The sequence below is a fragment of the Danio rerio genome, chromosome 22, assembly GCF_052040795.2.
Source record: "Danio rerio strain M-AB ecotype USA chromosome 22, GRCz13ab, whole genome shotgun sequence".
Classification (NCBI taxonomy): Eukaryota; Metazoa; Chordata; class Actinopteri; order Cypriniformes; family Danionidae; genus Danio; species Danio rerio.
In genome coordinates this window covers 39,545,001-39,566,088 of record NC_141042.1, presented here as the reverse complement: position 1 = coordinate 39,566,088, position 21,088 = coordinate 39,545,001, and the positions used below count along the sequence as shown (strand labels likewise).

General features: G+C 37.1%; 2 protein-coding genes across 2 annotated transcripts in view; one reads left to right on the top strand and one right to left on the bottom strand.

Moving 5' to 3' along the window:
- armc9 (armadillo repeat containing 9) overlaps window positions 1–2,405 on the bottom strand; it is an 89,543-nt gene extending 87,138 nt beyond the window's left edge. Inside the window, exons 1-2 of the mRNA XM_087304690.1 lie at window positions 2,231–2,405; window positions 1,068–1,663 (exon numbers count right to left, since the gene is read on the bottom strand). Of these exons, the coding sequence (XP_087160816.1) occupies window positions 1,068–1,227 (160 nt within the window). The 5' untranslated portion in view covers window positions 1,228–1,663; window positions 2,231–2,405. The remainder of the gene's footprint in view (window positions 1–1,067; window positions 1,664–2,230) is intronic.
- Window positions 1,072–21,088, top strand: part of mfsd8l1 (major facilitator superfamily domain containing 8-like 1) — a 24,568-nt gene continuing 4,551 nt past the window's right edge. The window contains exons 1-8 of the mRNA XM_087304729.1: window positions 1,072–1,366; window positions 10,532–10,717; window positions 10,794–10,856; window positions 11,380–11,499; window positions 14,118–14,197; window positions 15,808–16,117; window positions 18,207–18,280; window positions 18,918–19,131. Coding sequence (XP_087160855.1) covers window positions 1,291–1,366; window positions 10,532–10,717; window positions 10,794–10,856; window positions 11,380–11,499; window positions 14,118–14,197; window positions 15,808–16,117; window positions 18,207–18,280; window positions 18,918–19,131 — 1,123 coding nt within the window. The 5' untranslated portion in view covers window positions 1,072–1,290. The remainder of the gene's footprint in view (window positions 1,367–10,531; window positions 10,718–10,793; window positions 10,857–11,379; window positions 11,500–14,117; window positions 14,198–15,807; window positions 16,118–18,206; window positions 18,281–18,917; window positions 19,132–21,088) is intronic.

The window sequence follows — 21,088 nt, the reverse complement described above, 5'->3', positions numbered from 1 at the left end:
GTATTAGGGCTGCACAATATATGGTTTCAGAATCAATATCGCAATGTGCGCATCCGCAATAGTCACATCGCATACACATGCAATGTTGAGTCTGAATTATAGTTAAGCCGGAGCTCCAGAACACACAAGGTTTGAAGCGCCACTGAAGTTTGTTCATAGTAGAGTGAAGATTTAGCATTGGCATGTGTTTTTGCTTTTGACTGAGCATTTTATTGAGTTTGAAATGTTTGTGTACAAAATTTATGTGTAACTATGAATATTAGTATTTAATTATTTATACAGGATTTATCAAATGTATGCGAAAAAAAACACTTTTTACATTTTTTGTCTTGTTTTTAGTCTAAATATTCACATTTCAAAGTGATTGTACTTCTCCCATTCTTAAAACATAAAAGCATATTTGTTTTCTTGAGTTTCTGTAATTAAAAAAAAAACATTTTATACCCACAATAAAAGAAATATGTTCTGTTAAATAAGGGTATTAAATATTTTGAACAGTCAAGCGATATTACATTTACTGTACTAAAATTGTACCAAAGAATTATTCCTGCTTAAAATATGAGCAGAATATAATCAATTCAGAATAAATAATGCAAATAACCTATTTAATAATGCGCATAATGCATTCAGAATATAACAACTTTATAATTTAAACACTTTATATAGAAGTATTCGCTGTATATATGAATAGTACAGTTTATAATGTGTTCTGGTGTCGGTTTCATTACATTGTAAGCAGATAAAGTACATACTTTGGAGCAATTTTAGTACAATAAATTGAATGTCGCTTGACTGCACAAATTATTTACACTATTAATTTACCAGATGGAGGCATATTTCCGTTTTGTGTATATAAAATGTAACATCTAATACATTAAAACTGCTAATATATCAATACAGTGTGGTTGTTTGCAAACCTTTCCCAGTGAACTCGCGGGAAACCGGTAGTGACGCAACGCCCGGTGACGCTCTCAAGGTGCATCCTTTATCCCCGCAGTCACAGTCCAAATCACTGCGTTCAAATGACGCAATGCACTTTATAAAAACAAACTGACAATCAACCTTACCTCTGAAATGTGAGAAGGAAACACTTGAGCTGCGGTTTTGTCCGGTGTCTGAGTTCATTCCGCTACTCTGAGGGCTCCAGTGCGCGTCTGTAGTGTACACTAGGCAGTATGCAGTGCGTATTAGGAGTCTCTCAGTAATTGGTCGCAGTGTCCTGGTCATTAGCTGTAAAAATGGCTTAAAATATTGAATGTCGAGTTGTAAATCGTGTTTAAAAAGTGTGAAATGGACTTCAGACGCAAGAAGAGACTGACTTTTTTCACTATCGGGCTGATTTTCTTACTGAGCGGCATCGAGTACGGTGAGTTCAGCATCTGAAGTAACTTACACAAGGGGTTATATCTGTATGTCACTGTTTTAAGCGCTGGTATTAAAGTACTGAGTTAATAAAAGTGATTTAACAATAGCTTATGGACGGTTTGAAGATCTAACAGTACTGGAGTATTAACATGTTACGGATTTATTTTACTGTGATGTTACCAATGACTGTATAAAATAGGATGTTACTAAGAAAAACAACAAAACAATTATGAGTCATTTGCAGTAACGTTAAAGGTTGTGTCTGTATTTCAGTGTGTTAAGCGCTGTTATTAAAGTTCTGAATTAATAATAGTGATTTAACATAGCCTACAAATGGCTACAACTTAGAGTATTAACATGGTACTCATGGATTTTACAATGATGTCACGTTACTAAGAAAAGCAACAAAACAATTATGAAGTCATTTGCAGTAACATTAAGGTTATATCTGTATTTCAGTGTTTTAAGCGCTGTTGATAAAGTACTGAATTTTAATAATAAAGATTTAACATAGCTTACGAATGATGTATGGTTACAGAACTGACAGTACTAGAGTATTAACATGGTATGCATTGATTTTACTGGGATGTAACAGTGCTATAAAAACAACAAAACAATCATGAAGTAATTTACATTAGAGAGAATATCTGTATTTCAGTGTTTTAAGCGCTGTATTAAATTACTGAATTAATAATAAATATTTAACATAGCAAATGTCTAACTTAGAGTATTATCATGGTACCAATGGATTTTAACGTGATGTAATGTTGCTGTGAAAAACAACAAAACAATTATGAAGTAATTTAGAGTAAGGTTAAAGTTATCTATCTGTATTTCAGTGTTTTAAGCGCTGTTAACAAAGTACTGAATTAATAATAGAGATTTAACATAGCTTATGAACAGCTACCAGTATTGACGTTACTATGAAAAACAAAATAATTATGAAGTAACTTACAGTAATGTTAGGGGTTAAATCTGTATTTCAGTGTTTTAAGCGCTGTTATTAAAGTACTGAATTAATAATAGAGATTTAACATGGCTTACGAATGATGTATGGTTTAATAACTGACAGAACTAGAGTATTAACATTTATTTTACTGTGATGTAACATTACTATGAAAAACAACAAAACAATCATGAAGTCATTTACATTAAAGAGAATATCTGTATTTCAGTGTTTTAAGCGCTGTTATTAAAGTACTGAATTAATAATAGAGATTTAACATAGCAAATGTCTAACTTAGAGTATTAACATGGTACTAATGGATTTTAACTTTACTATGACGTAAGGTTGCTATGAAAAACAACAAAACAATTATGAAGTAATTTACAGTAAGGTTAAAGTTATATATCTGTATTTCAGTGTTAACAAAGTACTGAATTAATAATAGAGATTTAACATAGCTTACGAATGATGTATGGTTTATTAACTGACAGAACTAGAGTATTAACATGGATTTTACTGTGATGTAACATTACTATGAAAAACAACAAAACAATCATGAAGTCATTTACATTAGAGAGAATATCTGTATTTCAGTGTTTTAAGCGCTGTTATTAAAGTACTGAATTAATAATAGAGATTTAACATAGCTTATGAACAGCTACCAGTATTGACGTTACTATGAAAAACAAAATAATTATGAAGTAACTTACAGTAATGTTAGGGGTTATATCTGTATTTCAATGTTTTAAGCGTTGTTATTAAAGTACTGAATTAATAATAGGATTTAACATGGCTGACAAATGATGTATGGTGTACTAGAGTATTACTGTAGTACGGATTGCTTTTACTGTGATGTAACGTTATGAAAAACAACAAAAAATGTTATTCATTCATTTTCCTTCGGCTTAGTCCCTTTATTCATCAGGGCTCACCACAGCGGAATGAACCACCAATTTATCCAGCATATGTTTTACACAGCGGATGACCTTCCAGCCGCATCTCAGCACTTGGAAACATCCATACACATTCATTAACACACATACACTACGGATAATTTAGTTTATTTAATTCACCTCTAGTGCATGGCTTTGGACTATGGGTGAAATCGGAGCACCTGGACAAAGCCCACACCGACACGGAGAGAACATGCAGAACATGTAGAACTCTAAACAGAAACGCCACCTGACCCAGCCGAGGCTTGAACCTGTGACATTCTTGCTGTGAGGTGACAGTGCTAACCACTGAGCCACCGTGTCGCCTTATTATTTTATTTTATTTTACTTTGCTCAGCTTATGTGTTCAACCCTCACAAACTCTCGTATTAATGAATATTTTCTATAGGATGCTTTGCAATATTAAATTTGTGCATATACATTAGATTAGTCAGTGCTGAAGCCAAATCTGGAGCTCATCTAACAAAAAAAAAACTTAGTAATGGTCCAAAAATTAGTAGCCCAAATGTATATGTTAGGAAAAAAAATGAAAACGCTAAAGTCAAGAGAAACAAAAACTATATGTACAATTGTGTTGAAATTTTGTAGTTTGTAATGTTTTTCGCAATATTTGGCATGATTTAAAAGCATTATCTTTCTATTTATAAAGACGTTTGGCGACTAAAATATTATTTTAATAAATATACCTGTTTATTAAATCTGTTTTATTCAAATGCACTAAAATATATGACCCATATTCACAGAGAAATGGATAAAAATGTTCAGTTTCATAATAGGGTGTACTCATTTATGCTGAGTACAAACTGTACCAAGTAATGCAACGTTCAATACTAATATTTTATTAGGGAATAATCTGACATTGCAATGTTTAGTATTTCTGTGCTATATTATTGCGATATGAATACTATAATTTCACAAGATGGATTTATTTAAATCGATTGGGGTGATTTTGTAAGGGTGAATCATGTATAAAAAATATTTAAAAACAAATTGCAAGCAGGAATAATTGCAATAGAGCAACGAAAAAAGTTAAATTAACAGTGCCTTATAGTTTTCAAGTACAGAAATGGAATAATGAAATGTAAAATAACACTTTGTTGTATTCATTGGGTGAAATAATTCCTCATTGAATGTACAAATGTACCTTTCTTGTGTCTAAATGCTTTAAACAATCTTGAAAAGTCTTTAAAACACATGCAAATGATAAAGTTTCATTCTGTAATTGGTCACTCTAAAAAACGTTGAGTTATTTCTTCAGCCCAATGAATAAATTAAACATATTTGATGCGTTGTTGGAATAATTTAACCTATATTAGGTTATTTAATAATAACTCAACGAGATGAGTTAAATATTCGATGCTTTGTTTGGTTATTTTTAACCTTTATTTGTTTATTTATTTATTGTATAACTGAACCAGTTGGGTTAAAATTTTAAATTTCAACAGTCAGTTGATTAAACAGCGACATTAATATGCGTACGTAATGTTGTTTTTGCGTTGTAAAGTTTATTTAAGCTCTAACGTAATAATACTGGTGTTTTTATTATTATTAAATTACCTCTCGTGACGCGTTTTTTGTATTCCTTTCACCAGCACTCTTAATTACTGATGATACAAACGCGTGCTTCATGGCCAATAAAACGCTTTCTCTACACTCCAAAAAACATTGAATTATTTATTTAACCCAATGCTTGAGATAAACTTATTTGGTGCTTTGTTGGGTTATTTTTAACCTTTATTTGGTTATTTATTAACAAATCAGCCAGTTGGGTTAAATATTTGAATTTCAACAGTCAACTAATTTAACTGACACAGAACAGCTGCATTAATATGCGTACGTAATGTTGTTTTTGCGTTGTAAAGTTTATTTAAGCTCTAACGTAATAATATTGGTGGTATTTTTTTATTATCAAATTACCTCTCGTGTCGCGTTTTTTCTATTCCTTTCACCAGCACTCTTAATTGATGATACAAACGCGTGCTTCATGGCCGAAAAAACGCTTTCTCTACCTCCCATGTTCATCTCTACAGTTTTTTGGGGAGAAAATTATATACATATTTTTGGGATATTTGGCTGTCATTCTGGCCTTTAGGACCCAGCGAAGACATTCATTTATTTACCCAGCCATAATTCTAAATGAATAGTAGTACTTTTATAGTAATACCAGAATGGAAAAACGAAAATTTAATCAAAATAACCCAATGCATTGGGTTAAATTATGTAACCCAATGCATTGGGTTAGAGCTGCACGATTTTGGCTAAAATAAGAATCGCAATTTTTTTGCCTAAAATAGAGATCAGGATTTTCTCACGATTCTGTAGATGTAAAATAAAGGTTAATATGAGTGGGCTATTATTATTGTTATTCTCAAACATGTGGTAAAACAGCAATAGCAATAGGCTTTGTGTAGCTGTACTGTTGCTTAAAATGCTAAATGTTGTATAGACTTAGAATGGTGGACTTGAACAGATTTTAGATTTGTCCTGGTCATGAATGCTGATGATAATTCAGATATTGGATTATTGTGTTTGAGAAGTATGCTTACAATCTGTCATTTTCTGCTTAAAATCTGTCCCTGACGTGATTTTCGTGAATACAGCAGACTCCGTGGGTATTTTTGCATTTCGGCGGGTTTTGGATACTTTTTGGGCTGGAATCAGTCAGCTTCATCTGGCAACACTGTGTGCGCTTTCGGTTTCATTTTCACTGCTAAGCGGTTCACTTCCCGCGCGGCTCCCAAACGATCACTCTGTGCCACAAACTGAACGTTATTTATAACAGTACTACCTGTTATTCATGACTCACAGCCTGCGCAGGTTCTGTTCACTAAAGTAGACTTCATTCAGAGGCGCGCTCGCCCTCTCTGTGGTAACAGCTGACGTTCAGCTCACGTCACATGTGATTTTGCGGTCGCAAATACATTACATGAAGACAGAAATGACATTTTTGAGGTGAATTATTTCTTATAAATACAGCATGTGACTCTTTCAACATCATTTGGAGTAGGGTTGTAACAATATACCGGTATGACGGTTTACCACGATTTGAACGTGCACGATTATCATACCATGAACAATTGCATATCAACGGTTTTAACCCTTAAAGACAGAGACAGCCGCCCGCGGCTAAAAATAAGTATTGCTCTTAAATGTTTAATAACTTTTGATCCGCTGATCCGATTCATACAATTCAAAGATTGGCATAAAGAAGAGAATCTCAGCTTTCCAGTGCTGTATCACATAACATTCGCGGACTTTCAGAGGCTCCGGAATCAGTGCGATTACGTCATCAACATTTGACAACGCTGATTTGACAAAGAAACGCTCGTCACTGTGTCTCCGGACAAACCAGACATGAAACATTGATGCATTGTCCCTCCTCCATGCCCAGATTGGTTCAAACTCGCTATATCACAACCAATAAGCATAGGTTTCGCTTTTGTTTGTGGACCAAGCTTTTTGAACAACACGGAATGAGAGATAGGCATACATTTATGCGCGGCTAAATAAAACGCAAAAAAAAAAAAAGTTTTGCATGAAATAATTCTCATACTAAGTACTTTTGCATGCACAGCAGCACAGAAACATGACAAAACAGTGACACAGCAAAGAGGAACTGCTGCTCTTGCTGTTTTCAAAAGACGCAAATGAAGATGCAGCTGTTTGTCTGCATTGCAGACAACCATATCCAAATCCATATCGATAGACAACCATATCCATGCTGGCACATAAAACCTAAGGATGTTCCATATTGAATCTAGTTTCGTTATGTAACTATTTATAGTATAGTAAATATTTATATCTATTTTTTACTGAGGATTTGCACCATGTTTATTTGGACTTTATTTGGACTTTGACACATTATTTATTATTTTCTTATTTTTATTTGTTCATTGTAAGTGGTGTTGTTTATAGTAACTAAAAATATATTATTTGGAAAAAGTCAAATTTGCTTCACTGTTCTATTATTTTGTAACATTTGTAACATACCGTATACCGCGAAACCGTCAAACCGTGGTATTGTTTTAGACGATTATCATACTGTGAAAAATTCATACCGTTACAACCCTAATTTGGAGGTGTCCACGTTGCTGAGCAACGTATGTAAAACAATGTGAAGACTTGTGCAGCCACCATTGCTTCTCTTCTGAACTTGAAAATATGATTAAAAGAATTGTAGAAATGATGGATTAAGATTGTCTAGGGGGTCGAATCGATCTTTTTTCGAATAATTGTGCAGCTCTACATTGGGTTAAAAATAACCCATAGTTGGAAAGGTGCTATAATAACCTATAGTTGGGTTATATGTTAAGATATTTTTGACCCAACTATTTTAACAGAGTATACTTTGCTATGACTCTACAAATATCATATATTGTCAACTGTTGTGCTTATATATTCCCAACTCATTATTGCAGATTCTGCGATGTGACTATTGCAGACACACACACTGCAATATCAGTGCTGAAACCGTATGTTGTGCAGCCTTATATTTTATATTTGCCGTTTCTTAATGTAAATCACTCAACTATTTGACCCATAATAGTCGCACTCATCACAAACACGCGGCGTGATGCTGCTGATAACAGTGATTGACTTGTATCTTGTTGCTTATAAGAGTGTTTAGACATTCTTCAGATTTTTTGTTCCTCTTTCACAATAGTAGGTCAATGGAGTTTTGTGCTGATAAACTGACATTCCTTTCTAATCTAATCTAGCAGATAATATCCCAGAATATTCATATATCAGGGCTGTGTGATACTGGGAAAATGTGCAATATTGATGTTGATTTTGCGATTATGTTGTGCAGCCCTTATTCATATTCACTAATGCCCATACAGGGCTCGAAATTAACTTTTTTACTTGGTAGCACCGGTGCTCCCAACTTCAAATATTTAGGAGCACCAAAAAAAATTTGGAGCACCCACCAAAAATGAATGAGCACAGCTGCAAATTGTTTTTAAAAGATTTATTGTATTTTAAAACAACAATAATAGCACTTATAAAAACCAGCAACAACTATCTAACTAAAGCTGCGAAAACATTGATATTTGTGAGCAATAATTCCAAAATGAATGTCTAATAATTAGGCTATAGAATATAAATGATGATAAAAATGACAATAATAGTAACAGGGAATTACATTTCTCATTATGATACTGCCTTGAATGTGCATGAATGTAGGTTATCTGCTATAAAAAGTCTGTTACTTTATGAAAAATAATTGTATAGTTTGCATCAAACAAAAATGAAGCATTGCAGTAAGAAATATTTATTTTGTGCTGCTGTTTTTATATGCATGTCAATTTAATAAATAATATTTCTGCTACAAAACAAACAAAAGATTATAATAAATTATTCAATTCAATGATGAAAGCTGCAAAGCAGTCATCAGTAAATAACTATAAAATAATATACACCTCAAAAAAGAATAGAGAAAAGAAAGTAAGTAATATCTCACTTCTATCACTCTTTAAAAGTTTTGGTTTCAGTTTGTGTCAATTTAAAGGTTCAGTCTGAGATGATCTTCATGTTTCTGTGTTAGTGGAAAAGCTGGCGAGTCAGCCGACCCAATTTATGAGCAGGCAGAGCAGGATTCTTGCGCTAACCATCGGCGCAATACCGCTGTTTGTTATGAGCCGCAGTTTCAGTGTAAACTTAGTAAAGGCGAGCTTCTTTGGCGATGATATGTACAGTATTAGATTTGACTTTTAGCGGACATTTGCACTGAACGCAGTGAATGCAACGCATGGAGATTCGAGCACCTTCTCCAAGAAGCGCGCTCGATTGATCTCAGCTGGCGGATCATTATTCACCACGTGACGTGTCATGATCGCTTTCATCTGCGCCTCAACTTTAGGTGGGGTTTGCAAACCTGTGTGCTTTAAGTTTTTACTCTTCAGCCATTTGCCTTTCCCGTGGTCATAAAAGCTCCTTCCCTGTAGGGTTGTAACAATATACCGGTATGACGGTTTACCACGATTTGAACGTGCACGATTATCATACCATGAACAATTGCATATCAACGGTTTTAACCCTTAAAGACCGAGACAGCCGCCCGCGGCTAAAAATAAGTATTGCTCTTAAATGTTTAATAACTTTTGATCCGCTGATCCGATTCATACAATTCAAAGATTGGCATAAAGAAGAGAATCTCAGCTTTCAAGTGCTGTATCACATAACATTCGCAGAGGCTCCGGAATCAGTGCGGTTACGTCATCAACATTTGACAACGCTGATTTGACAAAGAAACGCTCGTCACTGTGTCTCCGGACAAATCAGACATGATACATTGATGCATTGTCCCTCCTCCATGCCCAGATTGGTTCAAACTCGCTATATCACAACCAATAAGCATAGGTTTCACTTTTGTTTGTGGACCAACAGTGAGCTTTTTGAACAACACGGAATGAGAGATAGGCATACATTTATGCGCGGCTAAATAAAACGCAAAAAAAAAAAGTTTTGCATGAAATAATTCTCATACTAAGTACTTTTGCATGCACAGCAGCACAGAAACATGACAAAACAGTGACACAGCAAAGACGAACAGCTGCTCTTGCTGTTTTCAAAAGACGCAAATGAAGATGCAGCTGTTTGTCTGCATTGCAGACAACCATATCCAAATCCATATCCACAGACAACCATATCCATGCTGGCACATAAAACCTAAGGATGTTCCATATTGAATCTAGTTTCGTTATGTAACTATTTATAGTATAGTAAATATTTATATCTATTTTTTACTGAGGATTTGCACCATGTTTATTTGGACTTTATTTGGACTTTGACACATTATTTCTTATTTTCTTATTTTTATTTGTTCATTGTAAGTGGTGTTGTTTATAGTAACTAAAAATATATTATTTGGAAAAAGTCAAATTTGCTTCACTGTTCTATTATTTTGTAACATTTGTAACATACCGTATACTGCGAAACCGTCAAACCGTGGTATTGTTTTAGACGATTATCATACCGTGAAAAATTCATACCGTTACAACCCTACTTCCCTGTCATCTGACAGCGGAATACCTTGAGTGAATGACAGCTAATATGAACCAATATAGCGGCAGGGAAGAGCGATTCAGCACGTTTTTACAAAAAATCAAAACAGGTCGCACTACAACCATCATCTGCAGTCGCACTAATGCGCCCAAATATATTATGAGGTCGCATAGATTAATTTTCGGGTGCATATGCGACCAAAATGGTCGCAATTTCGAGCCCTGCCATATCTGTCATCTAAAGATGTTTATATCTCTTTCAGCTGTGATTTTGCCTACAATATGGCGTTATCTGCAGACTCTGAATGCAGCGCCGTATTTCCTGGGCCTCAGCCTATCAGCATTCAGCTTCAGTGGGCTTCTCGCGGGCCCTTTATTCGGACACTGGTCAGACCGAACACTCACCACCAAGAAAATCATCCTGTTCGCCAACATCTTTGAGATCGTTGGTAAGATTGCATGTGATTAAGAAGCTCCCAGTGTTGATGGCTTGTGGGTAACGTCTGTTTCTCTGTGTGTTTTCAGGTAATTTCATGTATTTTATGGGATTCTCCAAATGGTTGCTGCTCAGCAGTCGTTTAGTTGCAGGTGAGTTTCAGTCTAATGATCTTAAAGGGACATTCATTCATTTTCCTTCGCCTTAGTCCCTTATTTGCCACTGCGGAATCAACCGCCAACTATTCCAGCATGTTTTACGCAGCGGATGCCCCTCCAGTTACAACCCAGTACTGGAAAACACCCATACACTCTCACATTCACACAAATACGGCCAATTTAGTTAATCCAATTCACCTGTAGCGCATGTCTTTGGACTGTGGGGGAAACCAGAGCACCAGGAGGAAACCCACATCAACACAGGGAGAACATGCAAACTCCACACGGAAATGCCAACTGACCCAGCCAGAGCTCGAACCAGCGACCTTCTTGCTTTGAGGCAACAGTGCTAACGACTGAACCATCGTGCCTAGGGAAAGAGAAACTAGTTTGAAGTAAAAAAAAAAAAAAAAAAAGACACTCTAGTGAGTAATTGTCCTTTGTTGGGGGTGAACTGTCCCTTTAAGGTGACCTGTTTGTGGTGCGTTGGTGATTTAACCAGTTTCTGGTGTTGTAGGTATCGGCACTGGAGCCGGATCGTCAATCTTTGGCTTTTTGACTAGAAATACAGCTCCCGAGGACAGATCCACTGTTTTTGCTGCTGTTATGGCCTGCCGTCAAGCTGGGCTTCTGATTGGTCAGTGCTGAAGGAATCTTACACACACAAAAACACACACAAACACACTATAAATATACAGTTAAGGTCAGAATTATTAGCCCCCCTTTGAATTTTGTTGCTTTAATAAATATTTCCAAAATGATGTTTAACAGAGCAAGGAAATTTTCACAGTATGTTTGATAATGTTTTTTCTTCTGGGGAAAGTCTTATTTGTTTTATTTCGGCTAGAATAAAAGCAGTTATTAATTCTTTTAACACCATTTTAAGGACAAAATTATTAGCCCCTTTAAGCTAATTTTGTTTTCGAAAGTCTACAAAACAAACCATCGTTATACAATAAATTGCCTAGTTACCGTAACCTGCCTAGTTACCCTAATTAACCTAGTTAAGCCTTTAAATGTCACTTTAAGCTGTATAGAAGTGTCTTGAAAAATATCTAGTTTAATATTATTGACTGTCATCATGGCAAAGATAAAATAAATCAGTTATTAGAGATGAGTTATTAAAACTATTATGATTAGGAATGTGTTGAAGTAATCTTCTCTCAAACAGAAATTGGATTTTAGAAGCTGATTCCTATTTACATGCAGCAGATCAAAATGAACCTGATGTTATTGTATTGGGTAACGCTTTACTTGAAGGGGTAATCATAAGACTGTCATGGAACCTTTATAACCATGTCATGACTGTGAATGAGATTTTATGCATGATTATAAAGTGTCATTTGTTCAGTTTTGTCATTCTTAATGCAAAGATTACAGTCTTTGTTCTGAAAAATTGACACAAACAAATACATCACTACCTGTTTTGTCTTTTATTTGTCTTACCAAGACAACATAACATTGTCATAAATCTGTCATAAACATGATTGTCATGAAGTCGTTATTTTTGTCATGAATAACTTTTTTCAGGGGAAAAAAACTGTATTTACGTTCATTAAAATGTCTCATTAATGACAACCCCAAATCAGAAAAAGTTGTGTGAGTATGGAAAACGCAAATAAAAAAAAAAGTAATTTCTAAATTTACTTTGACTTGTATTTCATTGCAGACGATACCAAAAACAAACATTATTTGATGTGTTCCTCATGATTTATTATTGTTTTTAAATCAAAATAAACATTAGTTTTGGTTCTTGCGACACATTTCAAAAAAGCTGTAACAGTAAAGCTGTTACCACTTTTTGATGTTGCCATTAATTTTTACAATGCTTAAAAGACATTTAGGGACTGAAGACACCAAGTGATGAAGTGTTTCAGGTGTAATTTTGTCCCATTCTTCCTGCAAACAAGTCTTAAGGTGGGCAACAGTACGGGGTCTTCGTTGTTGCATTTTGTGATTCAAAATTCGCCACACGTTCTCTTAGTGGAGACAGGTCAGGACTGCAGGCAGGCCAGTCAAGTACCTGTCTCCTCTTCCCCCACAGCCAGGACTTTGTAATTTGTGCAGAATGTGGAATATTCATGGAAATGAAGACAGCATATTGTGCTCCAAAATCTCTATGTACTTTTCAGCATTAATGGTGCCAGTAATTTTTGCCACAGGCACAGACACAACCCCATACCATGACAGACCCTGACTTTTGGTTTGGTTGCTGGTAACAGTCTGATGATCCTTTTCTTCATGGCATCCATTTCTCCCGAAAAATACAGGCAATACTGATTCATCTGATCACAGTACATGTTTCCACTGTATAATGGTCCATCCCTGATGCCTCCGAGCCCAGAGAAGTCAACGGCTCTTCTGGACACTGTTAACATAGGGCTTCCTTTTGGCGCAGAAAAGTTTTTAATAATGTTTTTTGTATTGTCTGCAGTGAAATACAAGTCAAAGTGAATTTAGAAATCACTTCTGTCTTTTTATTTGCGTTTCCTATACCGTCCCAACTTTATCTGATTTGAGGTTCATTCATTCATTCATTCATTTTCTTGTCGGCTTAGTCCCTTTATTAATCCAGGGTCGCCACAGCGGAATGAACCGCCAACTTATCCAGCAAGTTTTTACGATTTTTAGGATGCCCTTCCAGCCGCAACCCATCTCTGGGAAACATCCACACACACATTCACACACACACTCATACACTACGGACAATTTAGCCTACCCAATTCACCTGTACCGCATGTCTTTGGACTGTGGGGGAAACCAGAGCACCCGGAGGAAACCCACGCGAACGCAGGGAGAACATGCAAACTAAACACAGAAACGCCAGGTGAGCTGGGGATCGAACCAACGACCTTCTTGCTGAGAGACGAACGTGCTACCCACTGCGCCACTGCGTCACCCTGATTTGAGGTTGTACTCTGTCAAATCGTTTTAACAGAGTTATTAATATTTAATGACATTTTAATGACAAATTCAGCTTGTACCACTGTTGTTGAGGTAAAAAAACAGTTGCTGTTATAAAGTTCATGACATATTTATAGTGGCTTCTAGACAGCCATGTTTATGACAGATTTATGACAAGTTCTGTTCAATTTAATTTTGAGTAAATATTGTTGAAAAACTAAAACAAAAACAATAAAAAACTGACCCAAAGAATGTGAATGGCTGTTGAGTATATAAAAATGATTTCTGCTATGTATATTCTCCTAATAACAGCACATTTTCAGTATATAATTGAGTGTTTCAATCCTCCAGGTCCTGGATTTAACCTCTTCCTCAGACTCTGTGACTTTGAGATGGGACCGTTTATTGTGAACAAATACACTGCTCCCGGGGTGAGACACTGACACTTTATACCACACATTAAGCCTAGTTCACACTACAGGATGTTAAACATCAGCAGATCGCTGCGCCGTTCACACTACATGACTTGACTTTGTGTCTTTTAATCTCTGTGGTGTTCACACTACGCAACACTCTGTGACTGATCCACAAGAGGGGGGTCACACACTACATGATCTGACAATAACTCAATCCCCAACAGCTCATTCAAGCTACCAAACCACAGCCAATGAAATTTTGAGGGAGGAGTCGTCAGAAAAAGCTGAACACTATTGGCGGCTTGTGTGCTGATGACATCACTGACAGCGTTTCAAGCTTTGGAGAAAGCATTTAAAAAAATATCGTCAAATCAGCTGATTTATGAGCGGATTAATCACTCATCTGCAAGGTTCCAGTGGATAGATACACAGAGAGTTTTTAATTTTTGTAATTTTATAACTCTTTGAAATAAAACTAACATATCTATAACACCCTGCCGTTTTCTAACTATCAGTGTATTTCTTTCTGACATTGTTATTTTTTTTATTACAAAACAATAAAGAACTGAGCATTTCTGCTTTAAATTACCATATTGGTTAAAATGACTGCATGCATGTCTGATACTTTTCACTGTGACTTTAAATATGTGTGCATTTTCTTGCCTGGCAACTTCCTGCTAACATAAACAAAACTTTCTGATGGCAAAAACATCAATTTACTTCAGATATCTTTCAAAACAGCATATTCTGTGCCAAATAGCTCCTGTTTGAAAGTGAAAATGAAAGACAAGACCTTTGCATGTTCTAGTCTCTTAACTACATATTTATAGGCTGTATTACCAAAAAAAAGATGATATTTTTAGGGTAAAGGTGTCATTAAATATGAAGGCAGACATTCAAAGCTTAATTTTAATATCTCAATAATAGCTTTGAATGTAAACATGTTGTGACAGTATGGCGTTTTATATGAGAACTGTCAGAATGAGCAGTATGGTAATTCTAATAGTTACAGAGTTCTAGTTCCACTGTTAATATAGCCTATTCTCATGTCTGTGCTAACGCAGAATGAAGCGAGTGCACTGATGCCCATTCTGACCAATCACAGATGTTTCTGCTGAGCTCCTGAACACACAGGCATTCAGCTCATGCTGATCTGCTCTCTCATTGGCTGCAGCTCGTCACTACATCGGACCACACGTGGGGTTGAGTAGGCCGACTGCTCTGGAATATTTAGCATGCTAAATGTTGGATTTCCGTCTGCGAGGTGTCGGCGACGCGTCAGCGAGCTTCGTTGATGCGTTGTTCAGTAGTTCACACGTAAAGAGCGGGATTTCTTCCCGATCACAGCCCGATCTGTCGGCGAGCTCATTAACTTCCAAATCGGGCTCAAATCAGGCTTAAAATCCTCTAGTGTGAACTAGGCATTAGTTGCATCCTGAATGACACACTTAAAGTGCATTTTGCGTGTTGGTGTGCACAATCACATTGACTCCCTTTATATAGTCACGAGGTGGTAAACGTTGACAGAAAACGCGAGCAAAAAACGTCAAGGGCCTTAACAGACGGAAAATAACAACTGTTTCAATAGGACTGTTAAACTCATGAACAGTTTGTCTGTGTTTCAGCTCTTCATGTGCCTGCTGTGGATCCTCCTCCAGCTGGTGGTGGTCTTCATGTACTGGGACATCTCTCCTGAAGATGAGCGAAGGAGCCAGAGGAGCCCAGAGCAGGAGGAAGAAGAAGAAGAGGAGGAGGAAGAGGCCAAACCTCTGGTCGGCCCCAACGAGCTGAGCGGTTCATACGGGACTGTCACCAGCATCCAGTCCAGAGCCTCCTCAATGGCCAACGGGGACCTGACTCGTGTTTCTCCTCCACCGTCACCCACTCCTGAGGAGCTCAGCTCCAGTGTCTTCAAGAGCTTCAGCGCCAGCAGAGGTCAGACACTGATAATACAAACATTAATCATAACAACGACAAATTCAGAAATGATTATAACTCTAGTCAGGACGAGTCTTGCGTCTTGCCTGCTTGCATAAAAGTGCAAGTAATTTAAGGTGGAAAACAATCGCTGAGGTAAGGGATTTCATTGAGCGTTGCAACAACCTTCTTACTGTCATCCTTACCCAAGTGCCTTTTCTAAGAGTTTTACTGTAGCTTGCTATAGTTACGTAAACAGATCGCAATGAACCATGAAAGTTTGTCTTTCAATAACTGCAATACACATCATCTGCGCTGTTTGCTTTCTGTTAAGCGAGTCGAGACGTTCCGTTCTCGAGTCGATCTTAACACTATCTATAGAGGAACACTCAACTGAGATCATGTAGAGTCATGTGGTTAGGTTTAGGCTTAGGGCTAGAGTTAGGTTAAGGGTTAGGGCTAGAGTTCCGGTTAGGGTTATGGTCACAGCTAGGGTCAAGGCTAGAATAGGTTTAGGGCTAGGTTTTGAAAGAATTACAACAACTCCCCCCATCCTAGCGCTAGTCTAGGTAGGTTTGAAGTAGGGAGATTGAGGAGGTGTGCACGGGCCCACGCTTCTCTGACTACATACATAAAAGCGTTGATCTCCCCCCTCCAGTGTGGGAGGGTTAGCCTTGTTTGTGGGCTTTGGGCTTAAGATTTGATGAGAGGAAGTGTTTTTGTGTTCTGATTGTTGGCTGTTGCGCAATGTGCCAACGTCTTCGGGATGGTTTTGATGGGTTAGGATGCTGTACGGATCGATGGGTGAGGTTTGGGATTTATTTCTCCTTTTGTTATTCCCTCAAGACCAGTTTTGAGAGGGAAATGTTTAAGACACTTCATCAGTAGTGTACCTCAGATTCATCGGGTGTTTCGATTCTTTAAACACTAGACACCCTCATCTGAGGCGATCAGCACTGGTTGATCAATTCCAGGCCAGTGTCTTACTGCCAATTTGTGATAAGAAGTTGACCAGATCCTCAATCTGTTTGATTTGGGTTCTGGTTTTTAATCAGGGTTGTTAGGGGGTTTGTGTGTGGTTTTTCCAAAGGCTTGGGGTTAAGTTTTTTGATGGCTGAGGGTTGGGTTTAGGGTTTGGTGTGGGTGAGGGTTAGGTTAAGGGTTAGAGCTAGGTTTAGGGTTAGGTTTAGGGTTAGGGCTAGATTTAGGTTTAGGGTCAGAGTTAGAGCTAGGGCTAGGGTAGGGGTGGCCAACCCTGTTCCTGGAGAGCCACCTTCCTGCAGATTTCAGTTGCAACCCATATCAAACACACCTGCCTGTAACCTGTGGTGTTCAGGTCCTATTTAATTGGATCAGGTGTGTTTGATGTGGGTTGTAACTGAAATCTGCAGGAAGGTGGCTCTCCAGGAACAGGGTTGGCCACCCCTGGGCTAGTTCTAGGGTTAGGTTAGGGTTAGGGTTTGCGTTAAGGTTAGAGCTAGGGTTAGGAGTGGCCCAAAGATGAAACGAAAGCTGAAAATAAACACTTGAGTGGAATTGAGACAAGAGAGGACAATGTCAACAGCAGATTAGAGTCAGTATATCTGCTGAGGTTTCACTCATTCATAGTGTTTTAAAGACTAACTGTTTGACCTTGACATCGTTTTTTAATCTGAATTATAATGAAGTGGATCTTAAAAATATCTTTTACCTGTTTGTTGTAATATCATTAAATAAATAAATAATTGAAAAGCATAGCTGATAAACAAACACTTTTCCTAGGTAAATGAAGTAAGAAATAGTGTTATAGCAATAATGTTTCTTCTTTATTCAAGTCTTCTTCTTGGTCTGAAAGCATTTCTCCTGGGTGGAATTTAATATCATAAGCAGGCATATTGGCTTATTAATATACTAATAGGATTACTGTATAATTTGTGGTTTCATTTTCAAATCTGCTTTACTTAAAAGAGAACTTAATGATCTTGGTTTATAAGCGGTTTGCTCTATTTTTACCACTTCATTATTAAATGTTTTACAAATATGCATTGTTCTACTGTAAATTTCAGCCTTTCTGAAAGAAATAAGATTGATTTAATATGTGTGTGTGTGTGTGTGTTTTTGCTTTCAGAGTTTCTCAGAGAGGAGGTGGTGGTGCTGTTAGCTGCTCAGTTTATCACACTCTTCAATCAGACCGCACTGGAGGTGAACACACACTCATGTACAACTGTCTTTATGGGGACTTCCCATGGACATAAGGATTTTTATACTTACAGACTGTTTGATTCTGAGCATTTTCAAAATTAACCGTCAGATTTTACTGGTTTTGCTAAACTTGTGGGGACATTTGTTAATGTAAGAAATCCAAGGCTATAACTGATCATATGCTCATTTTAAATTCAACTTAATTTTATGGCCATGGAAAACCTGAAAAAAAAAATTGACATGGTATTTTCCAGGCCAAACCCACAAAGTTTTGGAAAAGCCATGGAAATTTGTTGACAAAATATCTGTACATTTGAATATAGGTTAGTTGTCTTCACTAATTTTCTGTCCCTGACCAATCACATGCTCTCACATTATTAGTGCTGTGCAAGCAATATCTAAATACATTTTACAAAGATGTAAAAATAAATGTAAACTATATAGATTGTTCCTTTTTTACCATAGGCTGTAATAAATTTGCTAAAAATATATACATATATATAGACATTACATGAAACATTAGGTCATGAAAATTTACTTGATAGTCATGGTAAAGTCTATTTTAGTAGTAGGGGGTCCAATTTTAGAAAGATTTTAGTTGTAAAAATGTGTAAATGTTTGTTTTTTGTCCCTGTAGACTATGGTGACTCCTCTGACGCAGAAGTTCTTTAACTTTGGCGAGCTGGAGAACAGCATTATGTACTGTGTGTGTGGCGTGGAGGTGATCGCTGGCTTTCTGTTTGTGCGCTGGTTCAGTAAGCGTGCGGCGGAGCGTGTGGTGCTGGCCGTCGGACTGATCCTCTGCAACATCTCCTGCGTCTGGTGTCTGATCTTCCTGGCCAATCCGCAGGGTAAACACACGCTTTTAGCGCTGCACATATTAGGGACCATCAGCGGTTACATCGGTTTGAAAAAGTCAGGGTTTGAAACCGCAAAAATGTTCTGTTATTCCGTTCCAAAGGTATATGTAAGGTTTTTTTACATGGTTTTTATTATGACTATTTTATCTACAGTGGGGAAAATAAGTATTGAACCAAATGTTTGGTTGAAAACCACATAAAAAAAATTTAAAAATTAAACAAAACAAAAAAATCTGAAAAATATTGCGTGTAATAACAAAAGTTATTAAAACTTATTCAATACTTTGTATAAAAGGCTTATTTGGTGCTGCAGCTTAAAGACGCCTCTCATATGAAGAGTTCAATTCAATTCACCTTTATTTGTATAGCGCTTTTACAATGTAGATTGTTTCAAAGCAACTTCACATAGAAGATCATGGTAAATTTAAACAGTGTAGTCTAGTTTTCAGAAGTTCAGTTTAGTTCAGTTCAGTGTGGTTTAATAATCACTACTAAGAGTCCAAACACTGAAGAGCAAACCCATAGATGCGCAGCTCTACAGGTCCCGAACCATGCAAGCCAGTGGCGACAGTGGCGAGGAAAAAACTTCACCAATTGGCGAAAGTGAAGAATTACAAAACCTCGAGAGAAACCAGGCTCAGTTGGGCACGACCATTTCTCCTATGGCCAAACGTCTTGTGCAGAGCTGCAGTCTAGGCGCTGGAGAAGCGGGACGTCAGCGAGACTCGTCTGTCCCTGGATCATCACAGAAATCAGTCTCATGTTCTACACTCCTCCATGAACACCTCAGCAGCTGCTCAGGATACGGCCTAGTCCAGGATTATGGAAACCCTGGGATCATCTCGTCGATGGTCTTGGATTGAATCAGTGGCGCTGCATAGTCTGAGGGCCTCGGGATGAGTATACCCATGTGGAAGTAGAGAATAAAGAGAATAATTAGCATAGCTGCTGTTCATAGTGTATATAAACAAGATGAAGAAACCTGTGTGGAGCACATTCATGCATCAAACCGCTAAGTGATGCACTGAGTATACGCTTTACTAAACAGATAGGTCTTTAATTTAGTTTTAAACTGAGAGAGTGTGTCTGAGCCTCGGACATTATCAGGAAGGCTATTCCAGAGTTTTGGAGCCATAAATGAGAGGGGACTTTAGTGGACTTTGCTATTCTAGGTACTACCAGAAGGCCTGAGTTTGAGATCTTAAAGAGCGAGTTGGACTGTAGCGAGACTATTTAGATTATTAGAGCTAGATTATTTAAAGCTTTATAAGAAGCAATATTTTAAAATAAATACGAAACTTAACAGGCAGCCAGTGTAAGAAGGATAAAACTGGGGTGATATGATCATATTTTCTAGATCTGGTCAGAACTCTGGCTGCTGCATTTTGTACTAATTGAAGTTTGTTAATAGGGGATGCTGCGCAGCCTGCAAACTGAGCATTACAGTAATCCAGCCTAGAGCTCATAAAAGCATGGACTAGCTTTTCTGCATCTGAGATGGATAGCATGCTTCGTAACTTAGCGCTATTTCTCAGATGAAAGAAGGCAGTTTTTGTGACATATATGGTTTTCAACAGTTAAATTGCTGTCTAATAAACACCCAGATCTTTTATAGTAGAGCCAACGCTAACTTTGTGTCCCTCTAACTGCAGGAATGAACTGAATGAAGTGTCATGCATTGATCAGGTGTGAGTTTACACAGACTTCAGCAGAGTGTAAAATCTTGATGCTTTGGGGGTCTCGTCTATCAAATCTGATCTTTATTTTGTATTCTCTATTGGATTCAAGTCAGGTGATTGGCTGGGCCATTCTACAGCTTGATTTTCTTTCTCTGAAAGCATCTGAGAGTCTCCTTGGCTGTGTTTTGGATCATTGTCTTGCTGAAATGTCCACCCTGGGTTTATCTTCATCTTTCTGCTAATGTAGATGTTGGACTGAAGCTGATATT